The 20402-nt window shown below is 37.6% G+C and overlaps 1 protein-coding gene across 1 annotated transcript in view; it reads right to left on the bottom strand.

Annotated features, from left to right (window-relative positions):
- Positions 1–8866: 8866 nt before the first annotated feature.
- LOC117785164 (probable arginine--tRNA ligase, cytoplasmic) overlaps positions 8867–20402 on the bottom strand; it is a 44348-nt gene continuing 32812 nt past the window's right edge. The window contains exon 5 of the mRNA XM_034623076.1: positions 8867–10195. Coding sequence (XP_034478967.1) covers positions 9046–10195 — 1150 coding nt within the window. The 3' untranslated portion in view covers positions 8867–9045. The remainder of the gene's footprint in view (positions 10196–20402) is intronic.

The following is a 20402-nucleotide window of genomic DNA, read 5'->3' on the forward strand; positions in this document are numbered from 1 at the left end:
AGTTTAAATTAATAAATCGTGCACACAATACGCTGTTGCATAGATACTCTGCTGTTTCTAGCACTCGAGCGTTACCATCACCCTCTGACTCCGCTCAGGATCATCCATCGATTTCACATGCGTCCCTGCATGCGAATGTGTCAGATAATGTGATCCTAGCTACTGCAGTCGTTAGTGTTAGAACGAAAAGTGGCGATTTCGTTTTTGCCATTGCTCTGCTTGATTCAATACACAAGTAAAGAGCAAGATACACACAGTGGTAAAGTCGCGAGTCAATTGCAGTGAGTTTTCATTGGACCTGTGGGTCTTGAAAACCATTTCTGGTTATCAGCCTGACCACACGGCTAATTTCAATGGTTGGAAAATCCCTGAGAACCTGCCATTGGCCGATCCATATTTCCACAAGCCACAGAAGATCGACATGCTCATCGGAACTGAGACGCTCTTTGAACTGCTCTCTGTCGGTCAAATTAAACAAGGTCCAAATTGTCCGATTCTGCAAAAAACTCGTGTTGGTTGGATTATCTCCGGGCGTTTTACGCCGACAGGTCTCAAGACGGCTCAGGTAGTAAACCTAACTTGTCAGGAAGACACATATACATCGATAGACACAACATTGCAGAAGTTTTGGTCATTGGAAGAATTGCCGTCACCTAAAAAAGTTCAAACAGTTGAACATCAGTTATGCGAGAGCCGCTTTCTAGATAATTTAAAAATATTTCCGTCAGTCGATTTAAAGTCCGACAACCATTTAAGTCGGATCCAAATCAGCTTGGCAACTAAGCTAAGCGTCGTTTTATGTCGCTCGATCCTGAGCTTAAGTGTATGTACTTGGAATTTATGGAAGAATATGTGTCCGTTTGCCATATGTCTGAAATAGACACTCAAAATAGTCCAAGTACTCCACACTGTTTTATTCCGCACCAGTGTGTCCTAAGACCACAGAGCTCGCCGACGAAGTTACGCGTTGTTTTTGACGCATCTTGTCGTACTTCATCTCAAGTTGCGTTGAATGATCTTCTGATGGTTGGACCGACCATTCAAGAGGAGCTGTATTCGACTCTGCTTCGATTTCGACTACACAAGCTGACAGCTGACATCAAAAAGATGTACAGGCAAGTCATGATGCATGATGCACATCGGAATTCTAAGCTCATAGTGTGGCGAAAGAACCCATCAGACGCTTTGAGGTCCTTCAGGTGAAACACTGAACACGTATGGCACTGCGCCAGCCCCATTTTTTTATGGCAATACGATGTTTAACATGATTGAGTTGTCACACCCAAAAGCTGCTGACGTTATCTGGCACGACTTTTACGTTGATGATTTATTAACTAGTGCTGCGTGCGTAGAGAACCTTCAGATAGTTAAATCTGAAGTAGCGCAAATCCTTATAGGTGCAGGTTTCGAGTTAACCAAATAGTTATCGAATGCTCCTGAGTTCTCCGAAACAAAAGCAGCTAAGCCGATAACGATTTCAGAGTCTGACACAACCAAAACACAAGGCGTACTGTGGTTGCCAAATGAAGATGTTTTTCAATTTAAGATAGACAATTCATTCATGGGTCTTAGAGCGACAAAACGGAATATTCTCTCGGTGTCATCGAGGTTATTTCATCCGCTTGGCCTGTGCCCTCTGATTATCAAGGCAAATATGTTACTACAAGAGCTCTAGCTACAAAGGCTGGATTGGAATGAATCAATTCCTATGAGCTTGGATAACTCGTGGCAGCAATTAAAATCAACTTTGATCCAGTTGCAAAGAATCAAAATACCACGATATGTCTTTACAGTGCTAACTTCACCGATTGAGATACATGGCTTTGCCGACGCATCAATGCGAGTGTTTGCGCATGTGTATATATACGCAATCATACTGCAGAAGGTTATCGCGTTTCCTTGTTGACATCCAAGTCCAAAGTAGCCCCCTCAAGACTAAGACTCTTCCTAGACTTGAATTGTGCGCGGGTCACTTTCTCGCAAATCTCTGTCGCCGAATCAGAAATCTTATACGGTTACCAATCGAACGGACTGTTCTTTGGTCTGATTCTGAAGTTACACTTCATTGGATCAAGTCACATCCTTCGTCCTTGTCAACATTTGTGTCAAATCGTGTGGCTGAAATCAACAAGTGGACAGGGAACGCTGAATGGCGCCATGTACCGACAAAGCAGAACCCAGCCTCGTTTTGAGAGACTGCGATTTTGACGAATTGCTTTCGTCTATTTGGTTCGATGGGCCCTCATTTTTGAAGGAACCAAGAGATTCCTGGCCGTTAACCAGTATCTGATTACACACGAGATGCGTACTTTTAAAGTACGTAAAACAGCTGTCGGACTGGCAGCTATGGTAGACCGATCGGATCTCTTGAAAACCATCGACAGTTATTCATCGCATGCTAGACTGCTTAGAGTGTTCGCTTATGTCTTCCGTTTCATAAAGATATGTAGAAATGAACGACAGATATTTGAAAATATCCCTACGGCATTAGAGAAAAAAGAAGCCTTTGAAAAAATAGTTGAAGTCATCCAACAATTTGAGTTTAAAGATGACATAAATAGGGCCCGAAAGGGCACGCGTGTGGACCATAGCCTACAGCGTCTCAATCCATTTATACATGAGTATAATGGATCTTGGTGCTCCTTTAGGTTGGTGCGAGTGGGGGGACGACTTGCAAATGCTCCTCTTTCATATGATGCTAAGTTTCCGGTGCTACTTCCTAAAAGCTCGCAATTTGCTAGAAGCTACATTCGATACCTGCATTTAACGAATTGTCATGCTGGCCCGAGAGCGCTCGTGAGTATTCTTCGTGAGCGAATTTGGCTCGTTAACGCTCAAGAGGTTTGTCGCCAGACAGTGAGATCTTGTATCCCTTGTTTTAAATGCAAGCCTCGTCTGCTAACCCAATATAATGGGTAATTTGCTAGCAGACCGACTCCGAGCACTCCGCCTATTTTCTTTATTTGGTGTTGATTTTTGCGGCCCAATTAGCACGACCTTTCGTCGGCCGTCGAGGAGTCCCGCAGACCGTCCATTGCGATAACGCGACGAACTTCGTAGGAGCAAGTCGCCAAATTCGGAAGTTGCGGACTCAAATCGAGAAGGAGGCGGACACAATTCGCGAACTCGCAACAAAAAGCGGATGCGAATTTGCGTTCATACCGCCACTTCGAGGTCTGTGGGAGGCAGGTGCTCTCAGCGACGACCCCAGCGACGGCGAGACGCTAACTCCGGGCCACCTGCTAGTGGATCACTAGTTGCACTGCCAGCAGAGCGGGCCCCGGATCAGCAGGGCCTGACCTGCTTAAATCGATGGCAAGCTGTCTCGTTGCTCAAGCAACAGTTCTGGTGGCGATGGTCCAAGGAGTATGTCCTGGGACTCCAAGCGAGGGCCAAGTGGCATCATCGCCTGCCAGACCTAATCGTCGGAGAGCTGGTGGTCGTCGCTGAGGACAATCTGCCGCCTCAGAACTGGCTGGTCGGCAGAGTAACGGCGGCGCACAAAGGAGAGGATGGCGTCGTTCGCGTCGCCGAAATTAGAACGAGCAATGGAGGGGTGTTTAAGAGGCCTATCCATAAGCTGGCGCGGCTGCCAGTTGGATGAAGCTACAAAGCTTTCGTTGGTCGCTCTGAGAGCGAACTCGCCTCGCTTCTCCACCATAGTTAGAGCTAGGCTTAAGAACATTTGAAGTGTCATTTGTCGAATATCATTATACATATACAGCACGAATCGCTCTCCGTTTTTTTGTTTTCGCTGACTACTAAACTTAAACGCCACCAAATCTTTTCGGCTTTGATAAATTACTAAATTAAATAAACTCATTTAATATTTCATGGCGCCCCCGGGTGGACAGTTTTAAGGTCGAGTTTTTTTTCGTGGTTCAAAGCGTTTATTTTGTTGAATTTTTTTTAAGTGCATTAAGTGCATAAACAATTATTGAAAAATTTCAAGTTCAAGTTCAAGTGCAACAATTATTCGTGCGGCTTGTGATGCGAAGAAGTTTAAGTTAATAAAGGTTAAATAAATTCGCGCCGGTCGTTCAAATAACTGTTGCTGCATTTTGGACATTATTGTCTTCATTGCCCGCTTTTGCTGACGTCTCGTGGGCTCTCTCTCTTTCTTTCTCTCTCTCTCTTTGGACATTCTTGCCTTTGGAGTTCTTTGGACATCGTTGGAAATGCCAAGGAAAGTAGCGTCGGAAGTACAACGTCCTCGCCAGCAGGTACTGTGCTAAAAATTGAGAGCTTAACAACCACATATTGCATTGGTTGTGCTAATAAGGTCAACGCTTTAAAAAACCTCTACACGAGGTAAAAGTCTAGTGACAAAAGCAATTTCTAGCCCCAAAATTTCTGATATCCAATTTTGTGACGAACAAAATTCAGTTTAATCTAAAAATTTTAAATAAAAATATAAATTAATAAAAAAAAAGCGATAATTGGCATTGTGCACTGTGAGTAAAAATGGTGAGCTTTTTTGTACATAAAAATTACTTATTGCGCAGTGCCGAATGCCAATTTTCTCTTTTTTTTATTAATTTATATTTTTATTTAAAATTTGTAGATTAAACTGAATTTTGTTCGTCACAAAATTGGATATCAGAAATTTTGGGGCTAGAAATTGCTTTCGTCACTAGACTTTTACCTCGTATAGAGGTTTTTTTTGTGGGATATCAGAATTTTTCCAATTGCTTTTGCTTTTGACATTGTAACTTTATCATTAATGCAGGCAAATAGTAAAATATATAAATTTAGATATTGAACGTATTTCATATTTAAAAAAAAATTTTTTTTTAACAATAAATAGGGGGCTTCGCCCCCTGCTCGCATGGCTTGCGTTGCTACTGCCGAGCATGCTTTACTGTCGGAGACCCCGTACTTACTATGAAAAAAAAATTTTTTCATACTAAGACTTGGATTTCGCCCGATCGGCGATCGGTCCTATGACAGCTATATGATATAGTGGTTTGATTAGAACCAACTTTGGTCAGGATATATAAGTCTAACTTAAATGCATATTCTATTAGTTTGGTTACTATATCTCGTAAAACAAAAAAGTTTTTCATACTAAGACTTAATATTGGACCGAATGGCTATATGATATAATGGTCCGATAAGAACTAACTTCGGTCAGGATTTTTAAAACTGACTTAAATGCATATGCTATCAATTTGGTTAAAATATCTCACTAAACAAACAAGTTTTTCATACTAAAACCTAATTTTGACCCGATCGGTCCTATGACAGCTATATGATATAGTGGTCCGATTTAAACCAACTTTGGTCAGGATATATAAAACCAAATTAAGTACATATTGTATTAGTTTGGTTAAGATTTCTCATAAAACAAAAAAGTTTTCACAGTAGAACTTGATTTTCGCCCGCTTGGTCCTATGACAGCTATATGATATAATGGTCCGATAAGAACTCGGTCAGGATTTTTAAAACTAGCCTAAATGCATTTGCGATCAATATTGTTAAAATATCTCACTTAACAAAAAAGTTTTTCATACTAAAACCAAATTTTAACCCGATCGGTCTTATGACAGCTATATGATATAGTGATCCGATTTGATCCAACTTTAGTCAGGATATATGAAACCAAGTTAATTGCTTATTGTATCAGTTTGGTTGGGATATCTCATAAAACCAAAAAGTTGTTCGTACTAAAACATGCTTTTCGACCGATAGAAAAATGTATTTTTCCACTTAACAGGTAATATCTTCCAAACCCCTTAATCAAAATTAATGTTTCATATACCAAAAATCGTTAGAGCCGTTTGTCAAAATCGCCAAAATGTAAGCTAAAAAACTTTATTTCACCTGTAAAATGTTACCTGAGTACTTTACAAAATTTTAAAAGTACGCCTTAGAGCCCTCAAACACACCTTTCCAGTGATATATAGAACATATCTGTAGCTTTTATGGTTTGGAATCTGTTAAGGTTTCAAATTGTATCGGGATTTAGCGTTTTCCCGCTAAACTAGCGGTTTTTTGAAAAAGTCGTAGAACAAACATTTTTAGATTTTCGAAAAGGAATAAATCCCCATCATTACATTTAAGCGTCTTTAGCGCTTTGATGCAAACAGACAAACAAACTGATTTTTCATTTCATTTTGAGAAGTCCACTAAAATTTTCAAATTTATTGATCTTTTGAACCAGTTATCGGATTTGGGTGATTGAGGTATCAATCGACGTGTATTTTTAAGTAGAAAATTTTAAAAAATACAAAACTTTACCAAAAGACCCCAACAGACCCATTAGCTGCAATCATTTAAATCTTTCCCCTCCCACTTACACCCCCGTATCACATGACCCATGACCCAACAAGTTTTAGTATGCCATTTTGTAAGTTAGGACTAAACCTTTCGATCGGTATATAACTCGATCTGATTGTAGCAAATTTTCATTGTTAGCTGTATATATTGTTAGTCGCCTTTCGCACCCTTCGTGATGCTTTCGTCACTAACGCGAACTGCCGTCCGCAGTGATATATTTATATATCTACTTATATTTATATAAAATTGCGTGCACTAACAAACCACCGCTTTGGAGATAGTCTTGTTTAATTAAAAATTTATGTGCGATTTAGTGCGGCAGCTGTGCAGTTGGTGTCGTGTGCAATTTCGTTGGCGCGCTTTGTACGCTCGCTCCCCTACATTGGTCAGACATATTATATTTTGAAAGTCGTTTGTCAAGTGATAGCGTTCGCTTTGTTTTTTCGCTTCTTTTCATAAATTTAAATATCAAGCAAGTGCTATCAATTAATTTCGATTATAATTGAATAAATTATTAATTTTTGAATAATTAATACTAAATTAATTCCAATCTTGTTAATATATTCAATTAATTAATCGAATAGTAAATTCGATTGTTCTTCTATTTAAAAAAAATTATCGAATACTAAATTTATTTTAAATTTATTTTTCGATATTAATTAAAATTAATAATTATTTAATCGAATAATAAATTAGATTTATTTTTTTTTTTTTTTTGCAAGAGTAATCGAACTTAATCATCGGAATAGCATACACTAAGGAGACTTACAATGATGCAAAAAAGAAACGAAATGTGTGCGTTAAAAGCATACTTCGTTTACATGACCAAATTGATCAAGGTAAAGTAAACCTTGACTCTACAGAATTAGAATGTAGACTGGAAATGTTGGCCTCACATATAGAGAACGCCGTGAAATATCAAACTCGAGTATAATTTTTTGATCCGGACGATGAATATAGTAGAGAGCTGGAAGAGCTCTGCATAACGACTAAAGCTCGTTTATGGTCCGTTATAAAGAGGCTCAGTCCTGATATGCAGGCAGTCATTCCTGTTGCGACTACACGCACACTTCTTCCGCATCTGGCACTTCCCAAGTTAAGTGGAAAATACTCAGAGTTGAAGAATTTTATAGGCTTGTTCGAAAAACCGGTTCATAATGATAAGACAATAGTAACGATTGAGAAGTACAATCATCTAATATCGTGTCTCTCTGGTGCAGCTCTGGGCACTATTAAAGCGTTCCAAGTCAAAGAGGACAATTATATAAAGGCACTAGAAAGCTTAAAGAAGGTTTATGACAATGAATGTCTGACATTCAACGAAAATATTTCAGCTCTCTTTGACTTGCCAAAGATAGAGCATCCTTCTGCTGCAGCTTTACGTTCGATGATTGACACTGTGCCTCCCATATGGCTCACTTGTCTCGATAGGTGATGAAAAAAGGATTTGTAATGCAATTCTAATTCATCTCGTTATGAATAAAGTTGATCCAATGACTAGACAAAAATGGAAGAATCAACTCGATTATGCAACCATTCCAATGTGGAGTGATTGCGAAACAGTCTTGAATCTTAGATTCCAGAATCTGTCCGTTGAAGCATCAGCCAAATTATCGTCCGATAACTCTAAGACAGAGTCAAGGGATGTTTCTTAAAACAATGATCGAAGTTCTCTTTCCTGTTCTGTGGTCAGTGGTAGAAGCAATCAGGTGTCCCTCAAATGCCTTTTCTTTAATTCCGAAGATCATAACATTTTGAGTTGATCCGCATATGCCGCGCAATCAGTGCAACAGCGTTTTGAGTTCGCCAAGGCGGCTCCATTATGTATTAACTGCCTTCGGAAGGAACACACTGTTGCCACATGCAAGGCAAATAGGTGCAGAGTATGCAATACGCTGTTGCATAGATACTCTGCTGTTTCTAGCACTCGAGCGTTACCATCACCCTCTGACTCCGCTCAGGATCATCCATCGACTTCACATGCGTCCCTGCATGCGAATGTGTCAGATAATGTGATCCTAGCTACTGCAGTCGTTAGTGTTAAAACGAAAAGTGGCGATTTCGTTTTTGCCAGGGCTCTGCTTGATTCTGGATCGCAAATTAATTGCGTAACAGACGAGGTAGCTCAACGATTGCAACTGCGTCGAGACGAGGCTAGTATCACTTATTATTATTATTAATGCGAACTTTTCATTATTAATACACAATTGAATCGTAATTTATGCATTTCACGCGCTATCTCGGGCCACCAGAGCAGAAGCCCGTAAATCGATCCAAACTGAAAAAAATTATTAATATGAAAATAAAAATATTATTAATTTAAAGTCAACATTTTTTTTATTTTTAATAAGTACTAGTTCCGTTGTTTTCGCGAAATACCCATCAGCCTGATCCTACCGAATATTCAACCCACTTGGTACTAGGGAAGTCGTTAGCAGAGGGTGATGCAGCGCCGTACCGCTCGGTACATTTGGCGAAAAATTCGTTCAAAAAAGGCCATGCAAGTGTACCATTTGACACCTAGTACCCACCACCAATTCCCTTGCGGCCCGATCACCCGAAATGCAGGAAGTATTAAAACAATGAATTTAATCTGTATATGTCATTACTATATCGATACTGATATTTATTTTTTTAATGAAGCTTACATTGTTTTGCCATGTGATATATATTTCCCTTCTTTAGTAAAGTGAAATATACTTAATTTTTGATTTTATCGTGTTTTTTTATATGCATATATTGAGCAATTTTCGTAGTTGAATATAATTACATTTTAGCAACAGGGTTCAATCCTAAAATATAAAAACATTTTCGCAATACGGCAGCCGTTACTTCGCATATTAAAATTCTGCTGTGGTGAACTTTAATAATTCGACCCGACTTGTCTTTTTCAATGCAGTAACAACTATCATAGAACTCAGTAAATGCAGTGCAGACCTCAAAACAATACTCACAAAGAAAGTGAAGATATAAGCCATTTGAACACTTCATTATTATGTCGTACAACTTCAGCAACGTTTTAGCAAGTTTCCATTCTTTTTCATGTTCCAACAATAAGTTAAATGTATCTAAAATCTTTGACAAATTGGTAAAATCCTCGCCTGAACTGCGAGCAATTGAGCAAATGCGTGTGTATGTGTACAGTAAATAAACTGCAGTATTTCCTCGATCGTCCAGCATTTTATCAAAAGAAAACACATAATCGCTTATACGGTTGTGACATAAATCTGCATACTTGATACAACCGTACGCTATTGCTTCTTGTGCATCGCTCAACTCTTTTGGTGACAAAATTTGGTCACGACCTCTTTGCTGTAGCTGTTTCAAAGAGTACTTCATTCCCTCGTCTAACAAATCGGACAACTTGACAGTATCTCCCGAGCGTGTCTTAAATTTCTTGCCATCTTCCCCTAGAACTACGCCAAACTGAACGTGATCGATACGATGCATATTCAGATTAACAATGCCGCATCGCTCTGCAGCTTCAAAGATAGAATTAAAGTGAGTGCTTTGACCAGAATCCACAACGTAGATTAACCAATTTGCAAGTTCTTCTTCTATTCGATGTCTAATGGCAGCCATATCAGAAGTGTCATATGTAAAACCACCATCAGATTTTACAATGGTTAACGGTATTCCACTCTTTTTGACGTTCGGCCACATAATTTTGCGTCCATCGTCCAGTTCCAACAAATCTTTCCTTTGCAAGAATTCTACGATTGACAGCATGCGTGATTGATAAAATGATTCGCCACGTTCCTTGATAGTTACGTCCAATCGATTATAAATTTTTTTAAACTCTTGACGCGAAACATCACATATGAGTTGCCATGCCTTTATTGATTTTTCGTCACCGGCTTGAAGAGTTACAACGTGGTTATAGGCTCGTTTTTTGAAATCATCATCATCATCAAAACTGAAAGAAAAGAAAATAAAAATAACATTAACATAGAGTTACTGACTTGGGCGTACCGAGATAAGTAGATTGTCAATCATACTAGTATGAAATACTGAAAAAGTATTAAAATTTCTCGATTGCAATTTTGAATTTCAAATGTTTTGGCAAACTTTCCAGATTATAGAGCATCGTATATATTTAATATTGTTCTTGTAAATATAATATTAATTAAATCCGTATGGTATACAGCAAGGATGCCAAAGAGTCGCATACGCCCGTAGCAAACAGGAAAGGTTTTTTGAAATATTTAGGCCTATTTCTTGATTCAGTTGGCGCAATACCTAAGATACAAATATACAAATCATTCACATACTATATGTATCTAACTTATCGAACTGACTCAACAGCTCACAATAAGAGCCAAAAAATATACAATTTTCTCACAAACTCACAATCACGATTAAAATCTTCTTTAATATAAAACAAGGCGGCTCCGTCCCCTGCTTGCTTTGCTTGCGGTGAGGTGTGAAAGTTATACAGTCGAGCCCACTCGACAGTTATATGCTCGCTACCCACATCTTCGCGGCAGTTAGATTTAATGACCATTAGTTAAGTAAATAAATACTTAAAAAACTTTACTTCGTACAAAGGCTAAATTTCATTGACACTTTTAACTTTCAAAATGTAAAAATAAAATAAAATTTAACAAACTAACCATCAGACATACATAAATACGAGGATATGCAAATTTAACGTTTGAAGATTAACAGAACTATGTTAAATGAACAATTGAATTAACAGAATAAATGTATATTAACATAAAACATACAAAGGTGCCACAAAAATCGAAACCAACCAAAAATCTCCAAAAAATGTATGGAGATATGAGAGATTTTCGATTTGTTTTTCGTTTTCTGTATTACCCCTTTATATGTAAAATTTGCTTTCCTTGGCTCATAAAATTGATATTTGCTAACGTATTTATATAAATACTAGGGGGCTCCGCCCTCTGCTCGCTTCGCTCGCCAACCCCCGGCTCGCTTTGCTCGCGGCATTGATGTGTTGAAAAGAGGAGCACTTCTTATATTTTTCTTGAATAAACTTCATTAACACAAAACTATATTGCTCTACTATTTCAATAATTCGGACAACGTTATAATTCGGACACTCAATTTTTATTTATAAGATATTCTGTAACCCGGGCACCCCAAAAATTTGTTTATTTTGAAATCCAATCACATTAACGTGTTTGTAGGTAAGAAAATAATATAAGTAACAAAAACATGTGCAAATTGCATTTTAACTGCAGTTTCTGCCATTTAAGAACAAAGGGTAGTTATTTCTAACATTGGGATTATTCGGCACGTTTTTTATCAGTTATTATTATCTTTTACTTCTGATGGATCAGTAATTAGTTCCTGTTAAATGACATTATACCTTCTTATACAAATCAGACTACTACGTTTCTTACCTTTCGTATGATGGAATTATTATCAGTTATCAGTTATTTGATTAAATTAGAAATTTTTTGTCGTTGGAAATTTTGTGCTGAATGCAATAAGTAGCAACAATTTTATATAATATATAATTTTTTGTAAAAGATACGAATAATTGTATGCACGCGGCTAGATTTGGCAGAAAACTTCAATATTTGGAGTGCAAAAGCGGATCTGTGAGGTTGGTTAAGAAATTTCAAAAATAAAAAAAGTTTTTCATATTAAAGGTTAATTTGAAACCGACGTTCATATGGCAGCTATATTATATAGTCATCCGATTAAGACCAAATTTAAACAGTGTAACATTTAGTAAAAAAGACATATTCTGTGAGTTTGGTTGAGAAAGATCAAAAAACCAAAATAATTTTCATACTAAGAGTTAATTTCCATCCAATTGTTCCAACGGCAGCTAAATGATATAGTTATCCGATGTTCACCAAATTTGGTCAGGGTGTAACAGGCAGTCTTAAATACACAATCTGTGATTTTGGTTGACATGTCTTAAGAACTAAAAAAGTTTTTCATACTTTAGGTTAATTTGAGCTTGATTGTACCTATGACAGCTTTATGATATAGTTATCCGATTTTGACAAAAGTTGGTCAGGGTGTAAAATATGGTAAAAAAAAACACAATCTGTGAGTTTGGTTGAGATAACTTTAAAAACAAAAAAATTCTCCATACTAAAGTTGAATCTGAACCCCGATCCTATTGTTCCTATTGCAGCTATATGATATAGTAGCCCGATTTTGGCCAAATAGTAAAATAACCTAAAATATGTTAATAGAATTAAATTAAAAAATAAAATAAAAATTCTGACTGGTGTGGGAAATGAACCCGCGCCTTCCTGCACCTGGGTCTAGCACACCATTCTCAGCACTACTTAGGTACTCGCCAGCTGACCAAACACTGCTATATCTCAATTAAATACATCTATGTCTTTTTTTTTGCTAAATTGATTTTATAAAAAAGCCATGATCAAGCGAGATTCGAACCCGAAGCTTCTGCTTCTGAATCTAACACACCACCCTCTGCACCACTTTGCAGCTGATTGCCGCGCCAGACCAAAGACTACATAAAAAATGAAAATACATGTGAACTTTGAACTCCATTTTAACGCACTTACAGGTGGATTTTGGCCAAACGCAGCGTTATCTCCCGATGAAATAATCTTAAGTTTATTGTCCCAGAATTTAAAATTTGTATCTTGAGCGGTTTTGCATGTACAATGATATATGGATGAGTGAATGAATGAATGTACTGGACAAAGAATTTTATATATATAGATATACAGAAGTAAAATATAAATAAATAAATATGCGTTATCACTGCGGACGGCAGTTCGCGTTAGTGACATGAGCGAGTGTGTGTGCATCGGTTTTTTCTGTCTTCAGTAAGAAGATCGCATTGAAAAAAGTGGTAATTGTTATTTGCGAGCTGTGACTTCAGGAAAAATGGGTGGGCGTGACAAAATTCTAAAGCAAACTTGATCTGCGTGCACAACATAGCAGTATTATCACCAAATTTTGTAGCTCTAGCTCTTATAGTCTGCAAGATCCAGGTAATTATATGTCCTCCATATCTTATATTTCCTTAAATATCCTTTCTGTTTATTCACAGATAAAGGTGTTCAAAGTAGTGTTCCATAACTTGTCACCAATCTAATAGGCTCTAGTACCCATGTTTATTGCGTACCGAGCTAAAAAGGAAAATACAACTTATAGGTAGGTACTCACTAAAGTTTGTAAGGAGCGAAAAAAAAGTGAAATACTTGGACGCCTAGCGTCGCAAACTAGTGTAACCAACGCAACACCAAAAAGTAACAAAATGTTGAGTGGTCACATTGGGGCGTCAGCTGTGGTTTGATTACATTTTAAAATGCGCCAAACTTGAAAAATAAATTAAAAAAAAAAACATTTTAAGATATGGAGAAGGGATTGTTGGTATATTGCCGTAAGCTGAAGGAAAAAGAGAAGGAGGAACTCAGGCTACGCGCATATTGGGTCAATCTATAAAAATTGCACCGAAATGCTTTTTTCTGTATTTTAATGTATGCGAATGATGTAAAGCTTACCTTTTCATACACCGACCCCTTCTTCATAATTGTCTGCAAGACGATTTTAACGCTATGCAACTATGGTGCTCGGCCAATAAGTTGTATCTTAATTGTTCAAAGTGTATGTTCATGACATTTAGTCGTTCTAGGCCCTATTTAGGTTCTTCTACGATTGACAATACCCCTTTGCAACGTATAAAATCTTTAAAGGAGCTTGGAGTTTTATTTGATTGCAAATTATGCTTCAATTTGCACATCTCCACTATAGTTAATGACGCCAAAGGAGTACTTGGTTTTATTAAACGTTGGTCGAAAGAATTTAATCATACTTTCACCACTAAATTCCTTTACGTTTCTTTAGTTCGTCTCATCCTGGAATACTGTTCATGCATTTGGAGCCCGCAGTATCAAAAAAGCCAGAATCGAATTGAATCAGTTCAAAATCAATTCTTGCTTCTCGCCTTACGTGGTTTTAACTGGGATCCCAACCTTCGTTTACCACCGTACTCTCATGGGCTTCATCTTCTCAATCTTCCGTCTTTAATTAATCGTAGGAAAACTCTTGGTGTTATTTTTCTTCAAAAATAGATTGTTGGCGAGATTGATTGTAGTTCCCTTCTGGCCCGCCTCACCTTTTCGGTTCCCCGCAGGTCTGCTAGGAATTACAAGCCTTTATTTTTATCTACATGCACAACTGATTACGCTTCACACAGTTCGTTTCGTGTTTTATGCATCAACTATAATAGTCTCTTTCACGTTTACTCCTCAGAACTCTCTCTACCTCTCCCTTCCCTAAAATCCGCACTTTTCCAATACCTATCGTTAAATCCCTGACCTTACTAATACTAATAACTTGTTATGTTATTTAATAATAGTCTAACATTCATTCTATTACTATTAACAACACTAATCTTAATTGATCTGATTGGGTTTTTCTGGGTTTTCCCCAATCCTTGCAACAATTGTGGGTCATTTATAATTTTTGCTTACCCCAGATCTAACTTTAATTTTTTTTTAACAGTTCATAATTTATATTTAATTTTATTTGTATATGTAATCTTTAACTTAATTTTTATACTTGGTAATTTTTTCCGACTGCTTTAAGTCGTGTATAAATAAATTATTAAATAAAATGGTCAGATTGAGAAATATCAGCTGTTGCATATAGTGTTGACAAGCGCCGCACATTATCTGGCACCTTTTTTTTCATGCCTTTTGTAAGTAACGCACCAGCGGAACTGAAGCGGGATAATTTATTTTGCGTTCCGCCACTGTTTTTTTTATAAGGAGTTTGGCTTAGCGAACGGAATTTTTTCGATGTGAGTACCTACCTTATAGATGAAAAATACAACTAATTATTTTTTAAACACCAAAATTTATGAAAGCTACCTTGAAACATGCAACACTTTTTTTTTGCACCTGCCCCTGATCAATTCGTTTGCGGTCTAAGACCCCGTGCTTACTTCAGTGTTGTTACGATCTGACAAATATCGATTGGCCGGCTTACTATCGGTATACCCAATGATGAGTAAGACATTCAATACTTAGCGAGTCGGGTATCAGTTATTTATATTTTTATTTACCGGAATAATACTGAGACTTTGGTTTCTCAACGTCTTCACAGAAAACTGCTGGCAAGAATTAGGTGAACAGATGTTGTTTTCACCTCAACGATCACCCTCCCGGCCTATAGTCGGCTTACGACTTTTTGACGACTCCCTTAACCAAACTTTACCCAACCTCACCATATACCCATCTCACCGAATAAATAAATTAATTAATCATTTTTAGATAAACGCTATAAAATTTTAATTAATAATAATTTTTATTATAGTCCCCAACATTTTTGTATAATTATTAGTTTTATACATATTCGATATTGTGCTCGTGTTCATATCCGATATTTAACATAGAGTCGTCGGCAGAACTATTTTGACGAAACGCTGCGCAGCGTTCAGCGTTGTATCTTGTCGAATTGTAACATGTATCGGCTCTTATCTGGTTTACCGTTGAGTTTATGATTGCATACAGTATATTGTAAATTATTTTACTAGTTGAATTTTTCATTTCCTAATATGCTTATTATCCTCATTCGTATGCTGAGTTTGGCCGGAAAAAAGTATTTTATCACACCTTGCATTTAGTATGCATTGATCTACTATTGATAGAAAATTAAATCATTGTTACGGCTTATCTTAGTTTAGAGATAGTTAATGCTGATAAGCTTTTTTTTTGTTCAAAAATTTCTTTAATGTGGGTAAAAAAAGGAATTGAGTGAATCTATTTAAAATTAGATTATTGTGAAGCATAACTCTGGTATTTCACTATAAAATATCAGAAAATTATACAATATTTTACGTCAAACGATCTATTACACTAGGCAACAAATTTGGACTTTTTCATCTGAATTGAACCAAGCCCACTTTTTCGGATAGATTGTATGGCCTAGTTTTTTTTTAGAATTTTTTAAAATTTGTTTTTTTTTTCGAGCTTTACTTTTCCTAAAAGCGAATGCATACATAATCCAGTAGTTTAAGAGCTTTTAATTTTTGAATTAAGAAAATGTTGTTATTTTAAGTTTTTTTTTTGCCTTTTTTACTTTAAAATTCAAGGAAAACTCGAAAAAAAAATTCTGAACTTCGGTTTTAATTATACCCTGAGCTCATTAAAAATGGGCAAAAAATGGGGATATTGTGTTTGGCAGAATGTACGTAACAGGCAGAAGGAGGCAGACCCCCAAAAGTATATATATTCTTGACCAGGATCAACAGCCGAGTCGATTGAGCCATGTTCGTCTGTCTGTCCGTCCGTCTGTCTGTTTGAACGCGCGATTTCAGAAACCATAAAAGCTAGAGACGTCAAATTTTGTGTATTTTTGTGTGTAGGTTCCTAGATACCATAGGCAGATCAAGTTTGTTTTTATTTTTGAATCGGACCATTATATCATATAGCTGCCATAGGAACGATACATCAAAAATGAAGTTTTAGTATGAAAAAGTTTTTTGTTCGTTAAGATATCAGAACCAAGCTGATAGAATATGCATCTGGGCTGGTATTATACATCCTGACCAAATTTGGTTTAAATCGGTTAACTATATCATATAGCTGTCATGGGAACGATAAATCGAAAATAAAGTTTTAGTATGAAAAAATTTTTTGTTTGTTGAGATATTAGACCTTGGTTTTGACCATTCTGGCTGAAGTTCGTTCAAATCGGTCGACTATAAAACTATAGACTTGGTAGAAAATCAAGTTTTAGTATGAAAAAGTTGTTTGTTTTTTTAAGACATCCTAACCAAACTCATAGAATATGCATTAATGTTGGTTTTGTACATTTTGACCAGATTTGGTTCAAATCGGTTCCATATATCATATAACTGCCATAGGAACAATTGGTCGAAAATCAACTTTTATAAAAGAGTACCTGGCCTCAGGGTATCCTACTGTCGAGCGTAGCCGCACCTCACAGCGGACGAAGCGACCAGGGAGGAGGCGAGCGAAGCGAACAGGGGCGGAGCCCCCTTTTTTTTTTGCATAGCTGCATTAATTGAGCGTCGTTTAAGATATGATTCATTAAAATCTATGGAGAAACGGCGATATAATAAAATTTTATATCTATGCATTTTTTCTTGATTTTGATGAATTCCTTGAAGAGCGGCATGACCTTTAGTACGAACATTTTTTGTGTGCTTTGAGATATCCTAACCAAGCTCACAGAATTTGAATTTGTTATTGTTTTACACATTATGACCAAATTCGGTTTAAATCGGTCGACTAAATCATATAGTTGCCATAGGAACGATCGGCCAAAAATCAAGTTTTAGTTTGAAAAACTTTTTTGTTTTTAAAGATATTTTAACTAAACTGACAGAGTATTCATTATGAATGAGCCGATTTATTGTCATTCGACCCGGTGAATTTCAGTATTTTTTATCGAACACGCGATGTTTATCGATAAACTCGTAAAAAATAGCACCTTAACCAGCTGTTTTCATCAATAAAATCGGTAGGCATTAAATTTGCGCCAATTATAATATCATAATAAATAATAAAATTTTGTTATTGTCTGCTTTTTATAATTTGTGCACAGAAGCCGAACAGCTGCTTTGCTTTTAGTGTCTTAACAGTTTCACATTTGGTCGTGGAAAGCCAAATATGAGGCACATTCAAATGTGAGCAAATGTGGCAAATGTGGGTGGTCGTGGAAATAGCCTATAAGATAATTATTTGAACTATTAAATTTGATTATATTAATATAGCTATTTAAGCTACCCGTCGTTAAGTATGTTTACCGTTGAAGTCTATGGAAAGACGGCTAAGTTAACATATTAGCATATAAACAATGAAACAAGTTTTTAGCAAAGGTAGATTTTCGACTGATCGGTCCAATGGCAGCTATAAACTTTGGTTCAAATACATAGCCGCACCTATTTTTTTTAGTGTACGCATAGAAAAAGTGGATCTCGAAAAATTTTGAGATTACCGTTTGAAGGAGCATAAAAAATAAGGGAAAAGAGATAGTAAACATCATCACTCTCCATGGTTTATTTTCGTTTTATGCAAGGTACACAATTATAGCCGCTCTTCATAAAGTTAAATAATATGTTGAAATATGTTAACTAATTTATTTATTTTTATTCATATTAATGTTGAATATGGTTATATTCCTCAGCAATGAATAATTCGTAGATTCTATTCGCCACACAGTCTACCAGACTTTTTATATCGCTTAGGGACAGATCTTACTTGGTGTTTTTGGCGTAAATTCTCTACATCACCAACGTCCACAAGTTATACCCTGGATTTCAGTCCAAAAATCATACGGACCTCTCCAAAAATCGAATTCAAGCCAAGAACACGTCTCACAACTTACGTACATTTATGAGATGCTATGTTATAAAATGAATCTTTTGCGACTTTGATCGCGATGCAAATGCAATACGTTCAATTTCAATATGTCAACGCACTTTCTGGAGTTCATCTGAGTGCTTGGAACGACCAGCAGTTAACATTCAGACTCTTAGAACTCGAGCCAAACCATCAAAGATCCTCCTCCAAAATTCCTCGAAGAAAAGGGTGTTCATAAATGAACATGGTATTTAAGCAACCCTCGGATTGCGCTGCCAAAGGTCATCAAGACGTTGGATTACCCCATGGGCAGCGATCCTGGCGCTCAGAAATAGATGGGCAAGGGCAACATTAACAAAACTGAATACATAATAGATAAGAAATAACTCCGTCACATAAGACTGATTTACTCAATGAGAAGAAAAGTGTGAAGAATAATATAACACAATATTTATATCCTTTAGTACATAAGATAACCTATAAAACCCCATACAAACCGAATAAACGGGACAGTTCTCAAACAAACGCGTGAGTGTTTTTACTTAGGTATTGGCAAGCGTGCCTACATACTAGCTCTGACGTTGCGACTAACATCGCGACAAAGTTCAAGTACAGATTTGCATGCGTATGGTCCTTCGAGCAATTTTGCTTAGTGACTGCCACTTCCAGTAGATACCTTAATCGGTATCACGGAATCAAGTGCATAGATCGCACCGTGGACGTAAGGCAGCTGAGCAACGAACAAAGCGACGCACAAATAGAGCGACGAGGGAATCAGCGCTGAGCGACACAAAGGAAAGAGCGGCGCAAAAGTCAGCGCTGAACAACAAAAAAGGCGGCGCGGGACCTTGCAACGATCGCTGAGAAAGGCGACGTGGCAATCCTGCAACGAAAATCTACGGCCCCAACTCTGAGTATGGTTCTGAGTAACCTAGGAGAAAGGGAACAAAACGCTGGAAAAGTGGAAAAATGTGAACCACGCTAACAAAAAAAAAAAACACACGGCGGCGCGGGAACCTGGCAACGATCGCATAAAAATAAATGCAAAGTGGGAATCCTGTACCAAAAATCGGCGGCAAGCGTTAGCAAAGTGGTAAAAATTGGGCCCCAGCAACGCAAAAACGAAAACGGGCGACGCGGGAACCTGGCAACGATCGCTGAAGAAGGCGACGTGGGAATCCTGCATCGAAAATCTGCGGAAAAGCGCTAGTAAGTGGTAAAAATTGAGCCACAGTAACGCAAAAACAAAGGGAAGATGCGGCGCGGGAGCTGAAACCAAGCGTCGCAGAAGGATGAGCGGCCTTAGGAAATGAAACCAAGCGTCGCAGAAGGAAGAGCGGCCTTAGGAACTGAAACTAAGCGTCGAAGCAGGAAGAGTGGCCTTAGGAACTGAAACTAAACGTCGCAGAAGGAAGAGCGATGCAGGACAAAACAAAGCAACGCAGAAGGAAAAGCGGCCTTGGAAGGAAGGAAGGAAGAGCGGTGGGAGAACTAACACTAAGCATCGCTTAAAGGCGTGACGTGGAATTTATCAACGCGAGTATGGTACCAGTAACCTAGGAGAAACAAAGTATTACGCACAAAAAGTGGCTATGAGCAACTACAATGACAAGCAACAACCGGATCCTTACAACATCTGGACGTTGCGGAGAAAGTCCGAAAAAACTAATATCAGTCGGCAAACAACAAGCAGCACCCAGATCCTTACAACGTCTGGGCGTCGCAAAAGGAACTTGGTTAAGTCCCACCTGGTAAAACCGAAGTCGGTTTTATATCAACAGCCAATCTGCGAAAACTACAGCAACCAGACCATTCACAACAGTCGGT

Source organism: Drosophila innubila, chromosome X, assembly GCF_004354385.1.
Source record: "Drosophila innubila isolate TH190305 chromosome X, UK_Dinn_1.0, whole genome shotgun sequence".
NCBI classification, from domain to species: domain Eukaryota; kingdom Metazoa; phylum Arthropoda; class Insecta; order Diptera; family Drosophilidae; genus Drosophila; species Drosophila innubila.